Source organism: Taudactylus pleione, unplaced genomic scaffold (assembly GCF_031769625.1).
Source record: "Taudactylus pleione unplaced genomic scaffold, aTauple2 ptg000080l, whole genome shotgun sequence".
In the NCBI taxonomy this organism is placed as follows: Eukaryota; Metazoa; Chordata; class Amphibia; order Anura; family Myobatrachidae; genus Taudactylus; species Taudactylus pleione.
In genome coordinates this window covers 10,223,709-10,248,635 of record NW_028284482.1, presented here as the reverse complement: position 1 = coordinate 10,248,635, position 24,927 = coordinate 10,223,709, and the positions used below count along the sequence as shown (strand labels likewise).

At 47.3% G+C, this 24,927-nt stretch overlaps 1 protein-coding gene across 1 annotated transcript in view; it reads left to right on the top strand.

The window, feature by feature from the left end:
• MEI1 (meiotic double-stranded break formation protein 1) overlaps positions 1-24,927 on the top strand; it is a 464,883-nt gene that overhangs the window by 394,797 nt on the left and 45,159 nt on the right. The window contains exons 26-27 of the mRNA XM_088468098.1: positions 818-990; positions 23,999-24,080. Of these exons, the coding sequence (XP_088324224.1) occupies positions 818-990; positions 23,999-24,080 (255 nt within the window). The remainder of the gene's footprint in view (positions 1-817; positions 991-23,998; positions 24,081-24,927) is intronic.

Genomic DNA, 24,927 nt, shown 5'->3' with positions numbered 1-24,927 from the left:
CTATATACAAAGGAAATAATGAGAAGCTCTTTCATATCGTAGTGTCAGGTGCAGCTCCACTCTTGTAGCATCATCCAGTCCAAAAGTAAGGAAATTAGGAAGAAAAAGAGCATGCGTATATGACATTATTATGTAAGGAATACAATACATATATCTAACTACAGTGCTTACCAACTATAGCCTTGGGACTCTACCACCTCAATCACTTCAAGTACTCTGACACTGGAATCAGAAAAAAATAGGGTGTCAATCCTAGAACTTTAACCCAAGAACTCTAGAAGGGTGCACTCTAATAGACAAAATCACATAAAACATAACTTTTAATACTAAAATGAATTGATTACTAGAATGAATTGAGTATAAAAAGACTAACATAGATACCACATGTATCTGACAAACATTTGTAAGGTCGTATTAACCCAAATGTGGTAGGCAAAATATTAAAGAAACATATAAACAATACATTAAACATTGTAAACAATCGGCCATTTGCGTGTGTATTAGCAGTTGCGATCCTTGCTGAATCAGGCCCAATGTCTATTGCAAACACTATAAAACTGCCAATGACAACATTTCACCTTTATCTGGTAATTTCAATGCTAACAGTTAAATAATATGTGCATCAACCCCTTCAATTCACTGTTGTCCAAATAAGAATGTTTAATTCAAATTTGGGTTATTTAATTTGTGATGTAATATATTGCTATGGAATTGTATGTTTATTTTCCAATGTAATATACCAAGAATACTAGAATTTTGTTTTAATAAAATGATTATTCCGTTAACCTCTACAGTTTGTATTTAATTTGCATTGCAGTTAGCCTTCTTCAGCTACTTAAATCATTGCTGAGACAGAAATTCTCGCCTGTTGTCGCCATGCTTCCAGAAAAGGAAAGTCAGATCCTGACAGATATGGAAGCAGCTATTCAGCCCTTGTCAACACAGAGCACACTCCACCTTGTTGCTGCTTTTCATAATCTCTTGATACAGGTATCTTAAGCTGGGTACACACTATACATACTATACTACACAATTCTCGGCTGACCTGTCAGGTATTAGGTCGTTAGCCCGAAAATTGTTTGTGTGCTTTGCACCAGGGCCCGAAGGTCAGTTGTTAACTCATCGGATCTGTCACCGACATAGCTGCACACGTTGTCAGATCCGTCACAATGGCATCATTCGGAATTTGTAGTGTGTAGGGAGATCGTCCCTATCCTGCATAAAGAAAATCACGTCAACAATTTGAAGTCCAGGTGATTATTTGAAACTAAGCATTTATTGTGTAGTGTGTACGGTCCACACCTGGTGTTATCGGAATTGTTTCGGTTTGTCAGCATTTGTCTAGTCATTGGCAAGTCTGTCAGGTCTGCCCTGGGGACTATATAAAAAGCTGTTTCACCAAATTTTATACATGTTATTGCAAATATTAACACGATTTTTTCCTAATTATTATTACCAGTTATTTATATAGCACACACGCTGTCACTTGCTGGGAATTTGGAAGGGGTGGACCCGAGCTGAGTTGAGTGACAGAGACACCTGGACCAGAAGGGAGTTTGAATTTAGATGGTTTAATGTAATTCTTTAACATACAGATGAAGGAGGACTAACTGAGTGATGGTAAATAAAGTCCTTGGTGCAGAGATGCACAACTGCAGATACTTAAAACAAACACAAAAAGTCTCTGAGGTTTCAGGGGGTACTGTGGAGGAGAATTGCAGGGTTAAATACTGTAGAACTTGTAGATGAGTTGAATACTGTAGCAGAGTAGAATATATCTCCTGGATGGAGTGTGCTGGATTGGGCGAGCACTTGGAATAGAACTCCGGGATGGAATGTGCTGGATTGGGTGAGCACTTGAAATAGAACTCCGGGATGGAGTCTGCTGGATTGGGTGAGCACTTGGAATAGAACTCCGGGATGGAGTGTGCTGGATTGGGTGAGCACTTGAAATAGAACTCCGGGGTGGAGTGTGCTGGATTGGGCAGGAGTACTCCCGGCTGGAGTACACAGGAACAGAGTCACAGGTGAACTGGAACTGGAAACAGCAGGGCTCAGAAGCATAGGTCTGGCTAGAGCAAGAGCACTATTGTACTGGCAATGAGACAGAGTCAGGGAAGGGCTTTTATACCCCTGGCCGGATAGTGATTGGCTGGAGTCACTGGAGAGCGCTGCTGACTGGATGGGGTTGGATCACCCGACCTGATCCAAGATGGCCGCGCCCATGATCCGGAGGTCTGGCATGCAGAAGCACAGGAAGTGCATGGAGAGGCAGCAGGAACAGCTAGGCAACAGCGGGGATGCAAGGAACCACCTTCTGGCATAGGTCCCACTCTGGATTCCCCTGAAAGCAGGGGTCTCTGACGGAGGTCTCTAGCATGGTTTGTGACACGCGCAAGATGCCGGCGGACGGGATGCCGGACATCAGGATTATATAGCACACATGCAAGATGCTGGCGGACGGGATGCCGGACACTGGAATCCCGTCACTCGTAAAAATGCCAATGCCGGCATCTCGAAGGGATCAAGATACCGATGTCGGCATCCCGACTGCCGGCATCCTGAAGGTAAGTATGCAGGTTAGGCTTAGGGTTAGACCAGGGATGAGCAGGTTAGGTTTAGGGACCGGGGATGGTTAGAGTAAGGCTGCTGGGGAGGGGGGGTTAGGGTTAGTCACCACCAGGGGGAGGTTAGGGTTAGGCACCTCCCAGGGAGAATTAGGTTTAGGGTGCGGGAACGGGGGGTTAGGTTCAGGCATCACCAGGGGAGGGTTAGGGGGAGAATTAGGTTACTTACCTGCCCCTCTCGGGATCTTCACCATCGGGATGCCGCTGTCAGTCTTCTCACCGCCGGTATCCTGTCCGCCTGTATAGCATACCGACTCCCCCCAGTGAAGCTTACCCTACCACATATATACACAATAGGGTTAATTTATGTTACGAATTAACCTACCAGTATATTTTTGGAGTGTGGGAGGAAACCGGAGTACCCGGTGGAAACCCACGCAGACACAGGGAGGATATACAAACTCCACACAGTTAGGGCAGTTGTAGGAATTGAACCCACGACCTCAGTGCTGTGAGGCAGTAATGCTAACCATTCCATTATCTGTTTATATTATATTAAGGTGTAAATTTACTAAGAATCGAGTCTGGGAGAGTTTGCTTTTTTTTTCAACTCGATTAGCTTCACCTAAACTCAGGTGATTTGAAGCTCTTGAGACTCGCAAATTTACAAAGAAGTGACTTTAGCTGAGAGTGAGATGGCTGATGGTGAAGCAGAACGAGATTTCTCTCCCAAGTAGCAGGTTTTGCAGGAGATGATTCACCCGAGATTGCAGTGTCTTCTCTGCAAAACTCTCCTGAGCAAGCAGCCTGCACATATCAGTGAGATATTTGTAAGCTGCTTGTGTTGTACCTGTAAAAAAACGGATTAAAAGTTTTTTGTTTTTTTTAAATGACATAGGGCCCCCTCCCTAAAGCTTAACCAGCCCCGGACTTGCCAGCCTGTCCTGGTTTCTAAAATTACGGGGAACAAAATGTGTAGGGTTCCACCGTAATTTAGAAACCAACACCAAGCTGCAGGGCCAGACCTGGTTTTAAATATAGGGGAGAAAAAATTGTGTAGGTCCCCCCTATATCAGCGGCCACGCTAACTGTAGAGCGGCCACTGAATGGCTCCGGCTACTGACAGTTCCCACGTGGGAACTGTCAGTAGCGGGAGATAATCAGCAGGCGCTCTACAGTTATATAATAGAGAAAGTTGCAGTTTGTTCAACAAAGTTTGATGAGAGGGATAGTTTAGTCCAAGGGAGTTTTAGGGCCAAATGTAATGGGATGAGAGTTTAGAAAATGTGAGGGTTTAGTAGTAGACGCTCACACTATGTAAACTCGCCCAATGTAATAGACTCCAAGAACATGCAAACTCGCGTGTTTTCCCATTTTGAAGACAAAACTCAACCAATGTGAGAGTTTACTGCTAAACTCTCACATTTACTAAATTCTCACCGTATTACATTTGGCCCTTAGAGTTTTATGATCTAGCCACAGTCAAACCACGCCAAGGAATAATACATATGATATATGCACTCTTCACAAGCAGCATGAAAATTATCATTGAATATTAAGGAACAAAGGATCTATCTATATAAAAGGATAACGCTGCTCCTCACCTCTATGGGGGGAATTCAACTGTGTTGTGCACCAGCACTGACATTTATACTCGCAGCCCCTCGAGTTGGCGAGCAGAAATGACTGAAAAGTGACCCGTTTGAGCGGGACTTTTCGTGGCCGTGACAATGTTCAGGCTAACGCTACTCCTCATCTCTATGGGGGGAATTCAAGTGTGTTGCGCCCCGGCGGCCACTAGATGGCACCCAACAGAGCAATGCAATTGTTGCTCCGTTCAAGAGGCGCAAGGACAGGCATATTAGGTGGACAGCACAGTACAGGGGACAGCACTGTACAGGGAGGCAACACTATACAAGGGAGGCAATACCATACGAGGGGCAGCGCTATACAGAGGACAGGTCTATTAGATGGACAGCACCATATAGGGGGCAGCACTATACAAGGAGGCAACACTATACAAAAGACAGCGAAATACACTTTTTGCTCCCTTAGGGAACGCACAGCTGCTGACATTCTACTCGCAGCCCCTCGAGCTGCTAAGCAGAAATTACAAAACAGTGACCTCTTTCAGGCGCTCAAATGGTACTTTTTGCAGATGCGACAATGTCCTGTCATTTTGATGGGCTGCTAACTAGTGTAGTAATAATATCAATCCATATCGCCGGGGAAATTTTCATTTTTAATGAAAATATTCCCGCTATGCACAAATGGGAAGTTATATCCACGGCATTTAGAAGAAGTCTTTCACAAAAGTGAAAGACTTCTCCAGGGGAAGCTGACACTGCGCATGTGCACAGGTCAGCTTCTGGAGTCGGCCGGGTGCTGCGAGAGAGAGAGATCGAAAGATCTCCCTCCTGCACCTGGAGCCTCCATAGGTTTAAGGTGCGTACACACTAGATGATGTGCTCACAATGAGATATCAAGAGCGATTTCCCTAGAGCACGATATGGTGCTAAAAAGTGTCCAATCTGACCAACGATCTATTGTGCGTCCTTAACGATTTGCAAATCATTAGATCGTACACGATATATTGTTGGCTTACCAAACACCTGACAATGATCTTCAAGATTTCAGCAAAATTTTAATAATGGTCTGGCCTAGCTAGGAGGTATATAAAGCAGGCACCATTTTAGATCTATGCTCTTTGACTAGTGAGGCTTGGTTAATACCTGCTGAACGCTGTACATTGCCATTGTGCTCTGCTTTGTTTTTGGCTTGCCTTTAATAAAGTGTGTTCTATACTACATTCTATCCTGCATTCTGTGGTGATAGATCCCTATCGCTATAGAGTTTTGATAGCCTATGCAGGGGCTAAGGTGGTGAAGGAGAGGGCCCAGCAAAGTAGGAGAGCATGCTGGACGAAGGAGTGGCTGCTGCAGAGGGATACTCACTCTCACATGTAGCTGCTGATGGAGATTCGGGAGAACAATCCGGATGACTACCGCAACTTCCTGCGCATGGATGATGCCACCTTCCAGGAGTTGCTGCATCTGGTGACCCCTATATCCGGAGGCAGGATACTAAGCTGTGGAGGGCCATCCTTGCTGAGGAGAGGCTGGTGACTACCCTGAGGTACCTGGCTACAGGAAGATCCCTGGCTGACCTGAGGTTTGGGTTCCTTATCTCCCCCCCTCAGGCTTTGGGCGTCATCATCCCAGAGACCTGCAAGGTCTGCAGTACCAGTTTTGCAAGGTAAGAAAAAACACACTATACATTAATTTCCTTAGAAAGAAAAAAGTTAATTTTTTAGGTTTTTTTAGGAAATGTAGAAAACAAGTGTAAAAACACTTTAAAAATGTAAAATTTGCTGCCAACATGGCTGCATGTAATAAAGCTGTCTTTATGTCAATACTATAAAATTGGCATTCCAAACATGGAAAAAAACAACTCTGAAAATGCATATTTTTTTTACATTAATAATGTAAAAGGCAATTATCAACAAGTTTTATCAGTCCCAATAGCTATGCTGCTCTATAATATATAGTTGGTCAGACATTGAATTGAATAGGCCAAGAAACACATAGCGCAAGTACAGATTGTGGCCCCGGCTTCCAACAATCTGTCCTTATGCCATGTGTTTAGTAACCGTGTCCAATCAGAATCGTCACCATACCATACCATAGAGTAGCTATTGGGAAAGATAAAACTTGTTGATAATTGTATAAAAACATAAAATAAAACTGTTAAAGGTTGTAAAACCCAGGAACCTAATCCTCAGATTCCAAAAGGGCACTATAAATAGCCTGGCTTTAGGCAGATGGGTGAGTGGGTGGGGGAGTAGGCTGTGACTGGGTGAGAGGCATCACAGAGGCGGGAGGGGTAGGTGGGTAGGGATGAGGGTCAGCGATGTAGGTGGCCAGAGACAAATTATTTCTGAGCACCCTGATCTCCAAATCATACAGCAGATGCTGAAATTCAAGCTGCATGTCCGGCCTCATTTGCCTCATGGAGCTATTTATGTGGGAAGTAAGGTGATCAAAGTGGTCGGGGGGCCTTCTTAAGACCTCTTCAGCCTTCCTCAAGAAGTCATCTACAGGCTGTGTGGTCTGTGGCTAGTTTCTTCCCTGCCAACGCTTTTTTTCCTGGGTGGTAGCAGTTGCTGATGGGCATGGAAAAAGTGATATATCCCCCTCACTTTCTCCAATCAGACTCAAGTTAGGAGTCCCCAAACAAATCCAGTTCTTGGGTGGGAGTCTGTAGAGAAAATATAATCCAAAAATTGACGTTCATGTTTTAACCAATATTTTCATCTTTTTCTAGTTTCCTACAACCGTGGATGAGTGTAAAACCATCTCTGAAGAGGTAGAACAGCGTTGGAATCTCCATAACTGTGGGGGGGCCATCAATGGGAAATATATTTGCATCACCCCACCTGCCAACAACGGATCCTACTATTATAACTATAAGGGGTACTTCAGCATCGTTCTCATGGCGGTGGTGAATGCCAGTTACCAATTTGTGTTTGTGGATGTTGGCAAGAATGGCCATGCTTCGGATGGTGGGTCGTTCAAAGAGATGGCATTCTACCAGAGGCTCACCTCCAAGACCCTCAAGTTACCGACAGTAGAGGAAACGAAGCATGGCCTAAACTTTGACTTTGTGGTTGATGAGGCTTTCACATTACACGAGAATATCTTGAAGCCATATGCACAAATGGGCCTCACCAGAGAGAAGCAGATCTACTATTACAGGCATTCCAGGGCACGCCATATTGTGGAAAATGAGTTTGGGATTCTCAGTAACCGCTTCTGCATTTTCCCACACCTCAATAAACGTGCGTGTGGACAAAATTGACTGAGTGGTCTTGGCCTGCTGTGTCCTGCATAACTTTGTATGGCGCATCACAACCCAACTAAGGGCATCTGGCACAGCTATGCCCGACGACCCTGACCAGCCTGAGGAGATTGGCCAGTTGACATCTGTGGCAACACCTGGGGGTAAATTTACTAAAGTTCGATTTGGGATTCATTTTTATAAATCTCTTAAATCAACTGAAATCGAACAGCAAAATCTCAAATTTACTAAGATTCTATTTTGCATTCGATTTTCAAATCAAATTCCATTTTGTTTAATTTTAAGAAGGGATTTGATGTTCGATTTTTCATGTTCATGTACAAATTGAACACCAAATCCCACTCCAAATTCGAAATTCAAATCCCCAAATGCATAGACCTGCTTCATGCTCTTTTTTAGCATGAGCAGGTCTGATTGAAACAGACGAATGCTTTCATCAGTGAGATGTATGCATGTATCTTAGTGTAAAATGCTTAAGTGGTAATTTAAAAAAAAGTTCCGTGGGGTTCCCCCCTAAAAGCACAACCAGCCTCTGACTTTTCATAGCCAGTCCTGGTTCTGGAAATACAGGGGAAAAAATGCGTAGTGTTCCCCTGTAATTTCCATAACCAGCACGGGGGGTAATGCCACAGCCAGGGAAACCCTATCACCGGGTCCCCCGACTAAAGCATTACCCCTGAATGCTGGTCAGCCCAGGCCGGGGATCCCTGGGGAGTTGGGGACCCCCCCAATAAAGGGGTCCCCCTCTGCAGGGCACCCCAGGCCTAGGCTGAAAGCCCAGGGCTATCCCCGGCACACCTGGGTGGTGGGTGCCGGGTTGATTGTGTAAAATTAGTGTAAAAATATAAGGCCTCTACTGCAAATGTCTTCAGTTCCTGCTTGTTCTTGGGGCATTTTCCCTTCAGTTTTGTCTTCATCAAGTGAAATGCATGCTCAATTGGATTCAGGTCAGGGGATTGACTTGGCCATTGCATAACATTCCACCTTTTAGCCATAAAAAACTCTTTGCTTGTTTTTGCAGTATGCTTCGGGTCATTGTCCATCTGCACTGTGAAGCGCCATCCAATGAGTTCTGAAGCATTTGACTGAATATGAGCATATAATATTGCTCGAAACTCTTCAGAATTCATTCTGCTGCTTTTGTCAGCAGTCACATCACCAATAAATACAAGGGAACCAGTTCCATTGGCAGCCATACATGCCCATGCCATGACACTACCACCACCATGCTTCACTGATGAGGTGGTATGTTTTGGATAATGAGGAGTTCCTTTCCTTCTCCATACTCTTCTCTTCCCATCACTCTGGTACAAGTTGATCTTTTTCTCATCTGTCCATAGGATGTTGTTCCAGAACTGTAATGGCTTTTATAGATGTTGTTTGGCAAACTCTAATCTGGTCTTCCTGTTTTTGTGGCTCACCAATGGTTTACATCTTGTGGTGAACCCTCTATATTCACTCTTGTGAAGTCTTCTCTTGATTGTTGACTTTGATACATATACACCTACCTCCTGGAGAGTGTTCTTGATTTGGCCAACTGTTGTGAAGGGGATTTTCTTCACCAGGGAAATAATTCTTCTGTCATCCTCCACAGTTGTTTTCCGTGGTCTTCTGGGTCTTCTGAGCTCTCCGGTGCGTTCTTTCTTTTTAAGAATGTTCCAAACAGTTGATTTGGCCACACCTAATGTTTTTGCTATCTCTCTGATGGGTTTGTTTTGATGTTTCAGCCTAATGATGGCTTGCTTCACTGATAGTGACAGCTCTTTGGATCTCATATTGAGAGTCGTCAGCAACTGATTCCAAATGCAAATGTCACACCTAGAATCAACTCCAGACCTTTTACCTGCTTAATTGATAATGAAATAATGAGGGAATAGCCCACACCTGTCCATGAAATAGCTTTTGAGTTTATAGTCCCATTACTTTTGGCCCCTTAAAATGTGGGAGGCACATATAGAAACCGTTGTAATTCCTACACTGTTCACCTGATTTGGATGTAATTACCCTCAAATTAAGTCTGAAAGTCTGCAGTTAAAGCACATATTGTTTGTTTATTCACCACCACAATGGCTTTGAAATTAGAGGCCAAAATATGAAAATTCTGTCAATGTCCCAATATTTAAGCACCTGACTGTATATTATTCATTCATCTAGCCAACGTTTCAGGACACTTCGGTCCTCTTGTCAAGGCAACATATACTGTGTATATATATATATATATATATATATATATACACACACAGTATATATATACCTGATCCTGAGCAACGTCAGCCACTACGCAGTGTTAGTGCTGAACAACATATGTGCTCTCTCTCTGTGGGCGGGCTGTACAGTACTAAGCAATGCATCCGTGATGCGGTACATCCCGCCTCTCTTCGGGTACATACCGCAGTTGATTATCACGGTATGTACCTAGAAATTTTATTTACATCACAAAGGACAGCTCTCCTGATAAGAGGTGTCCTTTGCGATGCCCCCAGACAGAGGTACTTCCGGGTTTAACACCCAGAAGTCCCTCTGGCATCTCTCTGCGCATTCACAGAAGGGCGCAGGGGGTGATGGGAAGGATCCGATCGGATCCCTGTCAGGGTCAGCGTCCCAGTAAGAAGCCCATAGGCTTCTATTGGGTAATGCCACCTGAAGGTGGCGTTACCCACTGGGACGATGTGCTTAGTATATATGGAAAATTGGGTAAAACCCCCGTTTCTGGGGTTTTACCACATTGTCCCATTTAGTACATCCCTGCCAATGTGTGAAGTTTGGCACTCTGGAAAAGAAACAGTAAGCCGGGCTGCCATCCTACTTTAGTAGAAGCATATAGGTATCCTGTAGATAGAAAGAAGCATCACTCCACATACTTTTAAATTAGTGTAAATCTGTACCCTGAGGAAAAGACCCATAGAGGTCTTGAAATATTGGTAACTATTAATACAGATTTATACTATTTTAAAAGTCTGTGGAGTGCAGCCTCTTCCTTTGTACAGGATACCTATATGCTATATATATATATATATACACACACACACACACACACACACACACACACATATATATATATATATATATATATAATATTAATATTCACCAACTAATTGTGATATAATTCTCTCTCAAGTGCTTGAATAGGAATCAGTATGTATGACCGCCGGCCGCATTAAGTGCTCCCTTTATCCAGTTCTGAGTCTGGTAGCAACAGCATGGGAGGAAGCAGAGTTGCAAGCCTGGCCGGCTCAATCATTAGACAGGATATGTGTAGAGTGCCAGTGAGTCACTCACTTGGACCCCCTCTCCCTGCGCTTTCAGGAGGCTTGGCCCTGCTCAGTTATGCGACGTGATGTCATCACGTGAGGAGAGAGGGATGCTGAGGGGAGAGGGTCTGTGCTGAGTGGGGTCTGTGCTGTGAGTAGACAGGGCTTCTGTGCTGTGAGGGGAGAGGGTTCTGCTGTGAGGGGGAGGGGGTTTGTGCTTTGAGTAGAGAGGGGTGCTTAGAGGTGAAAGGGGTCTGTGCTGTGAGTAGAGAGGGGTGCTGTGAGGGGAAAGGGGTGCTGAGAGGGGAGAGAGGTTCTGTGCTGTGAGACAGGAAGTGAAGGGGGCAGTATGTAGTGCTGTGAGGCGGCAGTATGTGGTGCTGTGAGGGGGCAGTGAAGGGGGTAGTATGTGGTGCTGTGAGGTGAGCAGTAACTGGGTCAGTGGGCCTGATTCAGAGCCGTTCGCTATTTGTGGTCGTTCGTTCAAAAACAAGGGGTGGCTATTCAAATGATCCGTTCGCAAATTGCAGTCTGTTCACACCTCTAAGTCTGAACGAGCGAGCAAAACATACGCTCGTTTTTTTGATAAAAACGCCCCCTGGCCGCACGCACCATACGTCATGTCCGCTATTTATTAGATTAATCGAGTACATCGTACAGCGTATGAACTGCTCGCTATTCTTGTGGTTGGTGTTTTCAACCGCTATTTTGCGAGCAGTTCTGAGTTAAAAAAAACCAAGTGACGTGGTCAATGACGCTGCTGTATTAATTATGCACTCCCTTAAAACGCCCGTTTTGACCTTTAAGCACGCCTGCGTTCGGATCTCCACTCCCCGTTTTCAAGCACCTTCCCCTGTTACCACCCACATACGCCTCATTCTGTAACTCAAAATAGCAGGCCCTCGCTATATTGCGTACCAACGATTTTCGGCCGCACTGACTGGTTCGCGCATGCGTACTAAAAACCGTACGCATGCGCAGATGTGCGAACATCGCTCGGAACGAGCGTACTGCCGCTAGCGAGTGGCTCTGAATGAGGGCCAGTGTGTGCTATGGGGGGGTCAATGTGCTATGGGGGGAAACAAGTGAGTTGGGATGGAGGTCAGTGTGAATGAGTGATTGCTGTGAGAGAGCAGTGAGTCAGTATGATATGGACTGGCTGTGAGAGCTATAGAGGGGGCAATCAGTGGGGCCAAATTCTGAAAAGCTTAGCAAAAATTAAGTGTATTTATACATACATAGCCAACGTTTCAAGGCCGTGGCGCACCAGGGTGCTGTACAACAGCATGAATTAGGAATGAAAGTATAGTGCTATAGATTGTTTGAGAGAGGGGGCCCTTAAACCGGTATCTTGCCTAGGGCCCCATCTAAATCCGGCTCTTTGCTGAGCGTTCATTGGCTGAGAGAGTTGAGCCTTTATTAACCTTGCGGTTCTCACCATTGACTTCAATGGTGGGAGCTGTTCATTGGCTGAGAGAGGCGGAGGCTCACCTCTCAGCCAATGAATGCTCTGCACGGCAATTCTAAGGGAAATGCAGCGGCTGTGGCTGTCATTCGGGAGAACTGTCTAATATAAAAAAAAAATGAAGTTGTCAATTGGGAAAAGGAAAGAAAGTAATGTAAAAAAAAACCAAAAAACATGGTGTGTATGCACTGTGTCTCTACTTACCAAACCTTCTTTGGCTGCTACCCTGACAACTTCGGCTGTCTCCTCTTCTCCCTCTCGCTTGGCCATCAGGACAATTGACCCTCGCTGATGTTCTTGCTCCAGAAGAAAACAAGAGATATGGTAAGAACTTACCTTTGTTATCTCTGTTTCTACGAAGTCCATAGGGTCCACAGGGTTGACCTTGGGGATATAGCTGGATCAGGATCCATGGGCACCACACAGTTAAGCTTTTAGCTCCCAGGATGCACTTGGGTCCTCCTCTATACCCCGCCCCCAAGCCACAGGCACCTCAGTTAGTAAGCAGCCTAGGCCGGAGGAGAATATGGAACAGAGAGAAGGAAGACTGGAACACACAAGAAACCATACTCACAGCAATAGGAGACGGAAAACCGGTGACCAGCCACACAGCCCATTTGAAGCCAGGTGCGTCAGGGCGGGCGCCCTGTGGACCCTATGGACTTCGTAGAAACAGAGATAACAAAGGTAAGCTCTTACCATATCTCTTGTTTTCTACTTCAGGGTCCATAGGGGGTCCACAGGGTTGACCTTGGGGATGTCCCAAAGCAGTTCAACTAAGGGTGGGGACGCTCCTGTGCTGAAAGGAGCACCCGGCGCCCAAAGGATGCATCCTGAGAGGCGAAGGTGTCAAACGCATAGAACCTCAAAAACGTTTGAATTGAAGACCAAGTGGCCGCCTTACACAGCTGAACAGCAGAAGCGCCACGTCTAGCAGCCCAAGAGGGACCCACAGAACGAGTGGAATGAGCCTTAACAGAGGCTGGCACAGGTAAACCCTCCTGTGCATAAGCCTCACAAATAACGGAACGAAGCCAACGGGCTAACGTTTGTTTGTTGGCAGGCCAACCCCTCTTGTGAAAACCAAAGAGGATAAACAAGGAATCAGACTTCCTAACCGAAACCGTCCGGTCTACATAAATTCTAAGCGCCCGGACCACATCTAAGGAAGTCTCACCAGCTGAATGATCAGGGGACTGAAAAGCTGGCACAACAAGTTCCTGATTAATGTGGAACTTCGAGACCACTTTGGGCAAAAACTCAGGACGAGTGCGGAGCACCGCTCTGTCCCGGTGAAAAATTAAGAAAGGAGGGCGACAGGAAAGCACCCCCAATTCAGACACCCTCCTGGCTGAAGCAATCGCCAGGAGAAAAACAGTCTTAAATGTCAGCCACTTGAACTCCACCGACTCAAGAGGCTCAAACGGAGGACCCTGCAGGACCCGTAGCACCACTGCCAAGTCCCAAGGAGCCACAGGAGGCACAAAGGGAGGCTGGATCCTGAGAACACCTTGGAAAAAGGTGTGAACGTCTGGCAGTATTGCAATCCGCCGTTGAAACCACACGGACAAGGCGGACACATGAACCTTCAGAGATGCAAGGCGTAAGCCGAGGTCCAATCCTGACTGAAGAAATTCCAAGATCCTAGAAACTCGGAACACCTGAGGATCATAATGTCTAGACTCACACCACTGAAAGTAAGTGTGCCACACTCTGTGATAAATCCGTGCTGAAGCAGGCTTGCGGGCCCTGAGCATGGTACCAATAACCGAACTGGAGAAGCCCCGAGACCTCAAGACGGCTGTCTCAAGAGCCACGCCGTCAAAGACAGCCGACCCAGATCCGGGTAAAGGCAGGGCCCCTGAGACAACAGGTCCCGATGCTGAGGAAGAAGGTACGGCAAGTCGATGGAGAGGCTCCTGAGATCGGAGTACCAAGGCCATCTGGGCCACGCCGGAGCCACCAGCACGAGCGTGCCGCCGTCCTGCTTGAATTTCCGCAGAACCCGAGGAAGTAGGGATATCGGAGGAAACAGATACGCCAGGTGAAAAGACCATTTCACCGACAGCGCGTCCACCAGACTTGCGCCTGCGTCTCTTGTCCTTGACCCGTAAACGGGCAACTTGTGATTGTGACGGGAGGCCATCAAGTCCAGCTCCGGCAGTCCCCATCTGTCCACGAGTAGCTGAAACACCTCTGGGTGAAGCGACCATTCCCCAGGATGCACGTCGTGACGGCTGAGGAAGTCCGCTTCCCAATTGAGGACTCCGGGGATGAAGACCGCCGAGATTGCTGGAATGTGACCCTCCGGTAACGTCAGGATGCGAGACACCTCCGACATCGCTGCCCGACTGCGAGTTCCGCCTTGGTGGTTGATATACGCCACCGTGGTGGCGTTGTCGGACTGCACCTGTACCGCCCTTCCGTGAAGAGCGGGGCCGGACGACTGCAGGGCCCTGTATACTGCCCGCAGTTCCAGGATGTTGATGGGAAGAAGTGCTTCTTCCGCAGACCAACGACCCTGGAGAGACAATGAGCCGGTCACTGCCCCCCAACCCCGGAGACTGGCATCCGTCGTGAGCAGGACCCAGTCCGGGATCCAAAAGGGGCGCCCCTCGACGAGATGAGCTGTCTGAAGCCACCAAGCCAAAGATTTCCGAACGTCCGGAGACAACACCAGCACCTGAGAGCGGATCCGGTGAGGTTACCCGTTCCATTCCGATAGAATCAACCCCTGCAGGGGCCGGGAATGGAACTGGGCAAATTCCACCATGTCGACATCATGGACCCCAGAACTCTCATAGCCGAATGGACCGACAGGCGGCAACTGCTCAGGCAACTGCGTATCCGCAGCTGTAGGGAGGCGACCTTCTCCGGAGTCAGGAAGATCCTTTGCTGACGCGAATCCAGCAGGGCTCCCAAATGAACCATCCGCTGTGATGGAATCAGGGAGGACTTTTTCCAATTTATCAACCACCCGTGTGCTTGCAGGCAAGCGATCGTCAGGTGGAGATGTTGAAGCAGTACCTCCGGGGAGCTCTCCAGCAACAGGAGGTCGTCCAGATACGGCAGCAGCCGTACATTCTGGCTCCGAAGATGTGCGGCCATGACCGCCATAATCTTCGTGAACACCCTCGGTCCCGTGGAGAGACCAAAGGGTAGCGCCCGGAACTGATAGTGGTGTTGAAGGATAGCGAACCTCAGATACCGCTGGTGCGAAGATGCTATCGGAACATGGAGGTAGGCGTCCTGGATGTCCAGGGACACCATGTAATCCCCCGGTTCCATCACCAGAATGATGGAACGTAACGTTTCCATCCTGAACTTGGGAACTCTGAGGAATTTGTTCAGAGACTTCAAGTTGAGGATAGGGCGATGAGAACCATTGGGTTTCTGCACCAGAAACAGAGACGAATAATACCCCGTCCCTCGTTGTGATTGAGGAACGGGAACAATGACCCCTGCTTTCAGCAAGGACTCTATAGCCTCCTGAACCTGTAGCGCCTTGGTCTTGTCCTGAGAAGGACTCGTGCAGAAAAACTGGTGGGGTGGTCTGTGCTGAAAAGACAGGGCGTACCCCTGGGAGACCACTTCTCGAACCCAGGCATCCGTGGTGGTATTGTGCCAGCACTGGGCAAATAGAAGAAGTCGGCCTCCCACTCTGAGGTCCCCCAGAGGGAGGCCCGTCCCATCAGGCCGCAGGTTTATCTTCCTGCTTGGAAGAAGGGCGCCGAGCACTCCAGGCTTGCTTTTTCGGTTTAGAGGCAGTCTTACTCGCAGACTGTCTCGGGAAGGACTGACCTTTCGCCTTACCCTGAACCCGAAAGGAACGAAAAGCCGAACTCCGAACCTTAGCAGGCAGTGCCGCCAAAGGGAGGAAGGCCGACTTGGATTTAGCCAGGGTCTCCACTATTTTGTCCAAGTCCGGACCAAATAGTAGTTCCCCATTGAAAGGTAAGGCCTCCAGACCTTTCTTTGAATCAGAGTCCGCTCTCCAGGACCGCAACCATAAGGATCGGCGGGCAGACACCGCTGCAGCCGATACCCGCGAGGTCAGCAGACTAGCATCTAAAGAAGCTTCTCCAATGTAAGAGGCAGCGTCCCTCATTTGTCCCAACAACGCCCGCTGGACATCCGGAGCGTCATCCGGGAAGGTATCTTCCAATGCATTGGCCCACCCCTCAATGACCTTGGCCACCCAGGAGATGGCCATGGACGGTCGGGCCACCGCCCCGGAGAGGGAGCAAATAGACTTTAAGCAAGTCTCAACTTTCCTGTCCGTGGGATCCTTCAGCGAGTATATCGACGGTAATGGTAAGGTAGCGCCCCGAGTTAAACGGGTGACATGGGAATCCACCGCCGGTGGAGTTTCCCATTTTTTACAATGTGCCTCAGGGAAGGGATAATTAGAAGCCAACCGCTTCTGAGGAAGGAATCTCTTACTGGACGCCTGCCAAGCTACCGCCATATGATCCGTCAACTGATCCGACAGGGGAAACACCGCAGAAGCCACCTTAGTTTTTTTGAAACTAGGAAACTTCGACTTAGGAACCGGTGCCTCATCCTCTATAAGAAGAATAGCTCGCACCGCCCTAACTAGTGCTCGCACATTAATTGACGACTTGGTATCCATTTCCTGGACCGAGGCGTCCGAGTCAGTGTCATCAGGGACCTCCCCATCATCTGAGGAACCCTCTGAGTCCGATACCTGAGCAGCCCGTGTCATGAGTGGGCGTTTTGAAATCGGCATGTCAGTCTGCAACATTGACTGAAAAGCCGAGGAAGCGGTCGCCAAATTTTGCACGGAGTTGGAGAGCACATCCACCCAGGGTGGAGGAGTCGCCATAGGGGCCTGAAAAGGTACCACAGGCTGCTGCGGCACAGGGGAAGCCTGTATATACATAGGCAACCCCGCATAGGGACCCACAGACTGAGACCCAGGAGGAATCCGCAATAACTGCGGGACACCCGGGGAATGAGGGATGGTCGGCTGGGGTAACGCCCTAGTAGGGAGAGCAGTCGGGACCGACAGACGGTCCGCAATAGACACCAGCACTTGAGAAAACATCGTCCACGGTGGTTCCTGCGTCAGAGAAGGTCTGGATGGGCCAGGAGCCACCTGGCATCGATTACACAGGCCATCCTGGGACAAATCCTCCCTATCCACTCCTGTAGAACAGCGTCCGCAGGAGGCCAACACCGGAGCCACTGAGCGCTCAACCTCCTCGTCTGACATGACAGAATATATTATATAGTCAAAAAAATATATCTGGCAACAGGGCAGAAGTAAACGCACTCACCGGTGTGCTGAACAACAGCCTTCAATATGGCCCTGTGTAGCACAGAACTGTATGTGACGGACCTCACAAATACGTGATCTATATAAGTGAGGTCAGTAGAAACGCCCCTCCCCCACACACCTGTAGGGCTTGTAGGAGAAGGAAAGGGACAGGTATAAGCTGACAGTAAGCGGAAAATAAGCACAGACAGGCAGCACTAGCAAAAGTCACATACCATGCAGAGAAGATATACTCACTGCACCTTTTCACTACAATCAACCTACCCAGATTCAGTGTCTGGGAGGGCTATAGTGCTGTGTACACTGTCCTTAAATCGGGGGAGAGGTACACAGGGGGACCGGTCCGCGTGCTCCCTGAGATCTGCGCTGCCACATAGAAAATAGCCCCCAGAGGAGGAGTGGCCGTAGAGTCTGCAGCTCAGCGACGCCAGACTGCGTACTGAAAGGCGCGCTGAGCTGAGGGGAGGAGCCGCTGACAGGGAAGGCTTCCTCCCCTGGCTGGCCATAACCCCATGGATGCTGGCTTCCCACATGCCTGTTAACCCTGGTGGTCTAGTGGTCCCACAGGTTATGGGGGGCCCGCCGCCACTGCCAGCAGCCTCCGGTCTGTCCCCAGGACCGGAGGCTAAAGGACTGCATTTTAAGGCATTCCGCGCACCGCCGCTAGCCAGCGACGCGCGGCTTACCTGAATCCCCGGCGACTCCGGCAGCAGTCCTGGGAGGTAGACAGAGTCCGGCTAGCACGGACTCTGTCCTCCCGCCGCGATCCCCAGATCAGTACTGGCGTCGCGGCGCCAGTCGGGGATCAGAGTGGCAGCGTGGGCGTCTGAATAGACAGCCCTTCGCTGCCGTCTGTAGTAAAAAGAAAGATTAAATAAACAAAATCTATGTTAAACTAAAAAAGCTTCTGGGGGCTGCTCCTGCAGCCCCCCCTGCGCGGTGACCGACTCCGGCCGGGCACCAACTTACACTGAGGTGCCTGTGGCTCGGGGGCGGGGTATAGAGGAGGACCCAAGTGCATCCTGGGAGCTAAAAGCTTAACTGTGTGGTGCCCATGGATCCTGATCCAGCTATATCCCCAAGGTCAACCCTGTGGACCCCCTATGGACCCTGAAGTAGAAAGGAGATTAAATTGTAATACCACAAGGTGTGGTGGTACACATCATCAGTGGAGGCTCCAGATCTTTTAGACTCTTCCACCGTCTTCCGCTCTTTCACAAAAACTGCCCTGAGATTCTGTATCTTACTCCTCACCCATTTAACTGTTGTGTCGTTGTAGTATTGACTGCTATATTGGACCAACTCCTCCAATGCCAATAGTTTTTTGGACTTGTTGGCATAGTCACGACAAGTGACCCTCCAGAGACACTCTTTGGCTTCATAAAGCTCCAGGAAGCCAGTTATAAATTTGCGTTCTTTATCCAAAGACATTTCTATGGGAAAACAAAAAAAAAATTAAATGGACATTTGTCATAACAATTTCTAGTGATTTTAAACAGTTTTTTTTTAGTTTTCTAATATTGCCATGTGTTGTTGTTTTGAATGTTGTTTATAGTTATAGTATTTTTAATGTTGTTTTAAGCTATGCTGTTTTAATGTTACAGTGTTTTAATGTTGAAGTTAATTTAAAATTTTTGCATTTTTCAATAATGCTTTCTTTAGAATAATTTCATTATTTTATTCTGTTCATAATATGAATTATACTGTTTTTTTGTTAAATATATATTATATATACACAATAGGGCTGGGCACAGAATGGTGGACAGTGGGTAAAGCATTTATACACATTGGTGGTCAGTGGGTGGGTCATGCATTAATACACATTTGTGGACAGTGGGTCATGCATTTATACACATTGGTGGTCAGTGGGTGGGTCATGCATTTAATACACATTTGTGGATAGTGGGTCATGCATTTATACACATTGGTGGTCACTGAGTGGGTCATGCATTTAATAATAGACATTGGTGGACAGGGTTTGCACTAAAACACATTGGTGGTCAGTGGATACATTGGTGCTCAGCAGCATTATCATTATACTTACCAAAATATAAGGACCGTGCAATCAGGTGTGGCAGCTGCTCTAATCTCGTCTGTCTCCTTCCAAGGTATGATGCTGCACAAAATAGAGACTGGGCCTGTCCAGGGATAGGTCAGTCAAGTCACAGATTGTGCGATAGATCGTCAGTGCCAGCACACGAACGATCTGCACAAAATCATGTACGAGATTGACAAATCTTGCACGCTGTAGGCAAGATCTGAAGATACAATGTATGACCAATGGGTACGCGCATCAACATCGTGATTGAGAGTGGACACGATGTCACAATTTGGACGTTTTACACGATGCGTGTGTACACACCTTTAACCACTTACCTGACATTTTTTTTCCCAAAACCGCTGTGAAATTGTCGTTTTTTTTATATGATTGAATTAGGTCAAGAACATCTTTTTAAAAGTATTCCAATGCAATTTTTTTTTTTGGAAACACCATATACCATAAAAAGAAACATTTTTATGGTATACTGTAGTTCTGGTCATTGACAGCTGTACCATCGATGGCCGATTGTTTCTATCGATGGTTGAACCAATCGATTGTTTGAAATTGGTTGGGGGGCTACACACACAAAGTATATACATTACATATACGGTATATATATATATATATATATATATATATATATATACACTGTATATATACACACACATATATATATATATATATATATATATACACACACATATAGGGCCTGATTCAGACCCACTCGCGAGCGGCTGTCCGCTCGCAAGTGGGTCGATGTTATGGACTGAGCATGCGCACGACGGAGGGAGCTCCGTCGTGCGCATGCGCCAGACGCGACGAGCGAAGGAAAGTCCTTCGCTCGTTGTGTCCGATCAAAGGGGGCGTGCTGTCAATGTTGATTGACAGCACGCCCCCTTTGGTGGGCGTGCCAGGGGCATGCCTCCCTGACGGGGGCGTTCCCACGGGAACGCCTCCCGTCAAAAGCCGGCCCACTGACATCACTAGTGATGTCAGTGGGAGTGATTTTGGCTCTGATAGAGCCAAAATCACTCCGGAGCTTGCGGTTGAAAACCTCAACCGCAGGCTCCGGCTCGCAAATTCGATGGCCGCGATGGTCTCGACCATCGCGACCATCACAATGCACGCTCGTATATCCTGTGGGTGGTGACCCACAGCTATACGAGCGTCCAGGAGGACGCTCCATGAAAATGGAGCCCGGCCCTCATTCAGAGCGTGCGCTCTGCTCAGAGCGTACGGCTCTGAATGAGGGCCATAGTCCAGTATTAAGGGTATAAAAACCTAAAAGAGGGCACTCACCGCTATCAGAAGAAAAAAGCCAAAATTTTATTGTTCAAACATCATCAAAGTCGACGTTTCGGCCCTGGAGGGTCTTTGTCAAGACAGGCCACACAGTAACATCAATCCAGCTTGGTAACACAGAGCATATATATGTATTATATGGCCAGGGCTCTGCTGTTTATTCATGGAGAGTGGGGCTTGCAAAAATGGGGGAGAGGCTGCTGCTAGCGGGGGTGGAGAGAGGGAAGGACAGCGCTGTTAGCGCTACTTGTCTGCCCGGCGGCTGCTGCTAGCCGGAGGAGGGAGAGAAGGACAGCGCTTTCAACGCTGCCTTCTCTGCCCTGTCCTGTCGGTAGCCGCCGGGGAGGTGGGTGCGCCGTCGCTGGGCTCTCCGATCACTGCTAGCAGTGATCGGCCCATGGGGAGGGACAGTGTGCAGAGGGAACAGGAGGTCCCTCTGTGATTGGCGGCTGCTAGAAAATGATTTTCCAGCAGACGCCCACAGGGATTTTCTGACTGGTCGTATCAGATATGACCATGTCAGGGAAAGCCCAGCCTGGTATGGTCATATCTGATACGACCATGTCAGGCAAGTGGTTAAAGTTGTTTGTTCTGAAGATGGTGTAAACTACCAGGGCTAAACTCTGAAAAGCTTTGCTTTTTGGAGTTTAGGGCCTGATTCAGCACGGATTGCAAGTCTGCAATCGCAAGCACCCGGCCGCTGCAAAAATATGCACTGCCACTGCACCATAATATGAAGACGCCCAGTACTTCATAAAGACGCCCCCTTACATTCACTCACATCCATAATAATATGCAAGATTGCGAAAACATCAGTACAATCGAAAACTATCGGACCAAAACGCAGAATAGTGGTTGACCTGACCCTGCCGCATGAATTGCTAAACTTCCTGCATGCAGTGAGTACTCAGGCTGCGTATGGGTTCACTGTGAATAATTTATGCACGCCCTTGCAACGGCGTTAGAATGCACTGACATGCCTACGTTTGCACGACAACCCCCCATCATCACCCACAAATGGCACTTCCTGTCAATCACTGAGTGATGGGTCTGTGTACTGCCTGCGATCGCATTGCCAATCGCAGCACCTGGTTCACGCACGCATTCAGGTTGGAGCGCAAAGCTGCGTTCGCACACAGCCAGCCAATGTTTGCATTCTGCGCATACGTATAAGGCGCAGTGCGTGTATTATACACATGCGCAGAATGCAAGCATCGGCTGTCTGCGTGCGAATGCAGTTGCGTTCCAACCTGAATCAGGCCCTTAGTGCATAGGGGTCAGTTCGTCGTCCCCATTCATAATTATGGGGACTGCAATCTGAAGTGCAAATTAGCACTTTGCTGGAGATTTATTCTTCATTGTGCCATTAGTACACTGTAGTTTCTGCATAATTGTATGTAAAAAACAGCTTTATACATAGGCCCCGAAGTTATTCATAAAACCACTCGAGTGTTTTTAAACATTTGACATGTGACATTGCTTAATACTTAAACTTACTCTTGTTTCCTCAGTTAACTTCTTACAAATGATGAAGACTTTTCATTTCATTTTCTGATGCGTGTCTTAGGGCTGGATTCAATTAGCCGTGAAAAGCTGAGATCGGTGAAAAGCACAATGTTTTCACCTCATCCGCGTATTTTGAGGCAAAGTATTCGCCTGCTTACTCAATGCGGACACCTGCTTTTCGCCCTGTTCAATTGTAAAACAGACGAAAACGCACATTGACGAATGCAGCGAATAGCGAAACTGGCAAAAAGGTCAGTTTTTTTTGGGGGGGGAATCAGTCTGTACCCCCAATAAAGCCTAACTCACCTGAGGAATCAAAATAGAAGTGCATTAATAACCCTAATAAAAATAATTAGGGTACTTAAATTGAGTCAAAGGGCTGTTATATGCATATTTGCATAAGTGTAGAAAAATTATGGAAAACATTTTTTTGGGGGAAAAATAATTGCTGTAGTTAAATTGGGGTTACAGTAAAATGGGTATTAGTATATTTTGGTGTCTATAAAGTACAGATATAAAAAAATACACCTGCTGCTGCCTCCTGCAATCCTAAAAACACCTGGCCCATCCATACAGCTCCCCAAATACCTGTCCCAGTACTTTAGACCCATTTTCCAACACTTTTTACATTTTGCCCCAAATATGACAAGTCTTTTTTGGGGTGAATTAAGATAATTTTAATTTTTTTGCCTAATTAGTCATTAGGGGGGTTGTCCAAAGGGTTCCTAACCAAAGGGGTCATTCAGACCCGCTCGCGAGCGAAGGTCGCTCGCAAGCGGGTCGATGTTGGGCGAATGCGCATGCGCACGACGGAGGAAGCTCCGTCGTGCGCATGCGCGAGACCCGGCGAGCGACGAGAAATACGTTGCTCGGGGTCTCGCACCAAAGGGGGCGTGCTGTCGATGGTGAGTGACAGCACGCCCCCTTTGGTGGGCGTGCCGTGGGCGTGGCTGCCAGATGGAGGCATTCCCATGGAACGCCTACCGTCTGGGTCCGGCCCCACTGACATCACTAGAGCCAAAATCACTCCAGGGCTTGCGGCAGCGAGACCCTACCGCAGGGTCTCGTCGTAAGCCCGATGGTCGCGATGGTCTCGTCCAAGAGGCCGCTCCATTTTTAGGGAGGGGGGCACTGATTCAGAGCGAGTGCTCTGGTCAGAGCGTCCGGCTCTGATTCAGGCCCCAAATCCCAACATTTGTACCCAAAATATGGATTTTGCACTTTTCTCCTGCCTTTTGGTGGAGACATTTTTTCGCCTGTTTTTGCCTATGGAGTTTCCACTTAGGCGAAAACGTCCTGGAATTGAAACAGGCGAAAACTGTGCATCGACAAAAAGTTTTGCCGATGGCGGCTTTTTGCCTCTAATTGAATATGGACCTTAGTTGGAAAGTAATTTCATAATGAATTGTTTCAAGTTTTTTTTTAAGTCACATTCTGTTTTACCACCTAATGTGGTCTAAAATATTTTTGAGCAGTATCGAATATATATACTAAATTCAACAAGTCTGCTTACTCCATTAAATGCAATATTATAAGTGACACAGAAATACAGTCAACATAAAACAGTAAAATCATGCTTGAAAAGTTGACATATACATGATGATGTGTGTTGATTGAATAGTTCAGGAATTATAAAGTAATATTTTAGATTATATAGCTATGTGATGTTACTTGAGGTGATCTCTCTACTGTGTTTTATTTTGAATGCAGAAAGACACACTCCTTGTACAGGCAACTATAGATTGTTTTGGATCTCTTTTAGATTTTCTGTATGACAAAGCAATTGACCTTGGTAAGTGAAGTGTATGTCAACAAAATGCCACAGCAATGTTTTTGTAATTTATTCTGTTTAGCTCTCCGATACATGAAACAATTATAATAATATAGTAATAAAACAACAATGATTATATACATGAGTAATGCATCTTAAGTGTAAGCATCTCTATACTAAACATTTACAAATAATAAAGAATAACTAATAGCACCTACACATAAAAAAAATGGGAGCCAGGGAATGTCAAAGAAATTACCCCCCCCCCCCCACTCCCAAGAGCATGTGTTATGGGTCTTCCAAGTCCCACATATGGTTTCTGCCTTGGTATTACCCTATCCCTGCAGTTGGTGAGCTTTATATCCACCCACCCTGGAGTCTGCAAGTGATAGGGCATAGTACTGAGCACCAGCCTAGTGGAAGTGTGTTGAGGAGAATACAATTAATCCTAAATCAGACCTGGGGGCCAGACTTTTCCCTCTGGGGGTGAGACTATGAAGACAGTGGATGTCCCCTCCCAGGGCCAGATTAAAATTGGGGCAGGTGGAGCCCATTAAAATAGGCCACAGGATCCAGTCAGTGCAGTGCAGACCGGAAAAAAACCTTTTTTCCTGTCACTTCCAACAGCATTCCAATGCCCAGCTCATTCACTTCCCAGCTGGAAATCAGAAACCCCTTAATCACCCCCCCACACTTCCCCCACCAGGGGCTGCCTGAAGCTCCACCTCCATGTAGTCCAAAGCTTTGCCCCCGGCCGCACTAAGTTCCGCCTCCTGGTCCATCCACATCTGTGTCCCATGAGTTGAACCAAAGCTCCGGTCATCTGATGCCCCGCCCTCTCACCCGCCAGACAGCACATCCAACCACC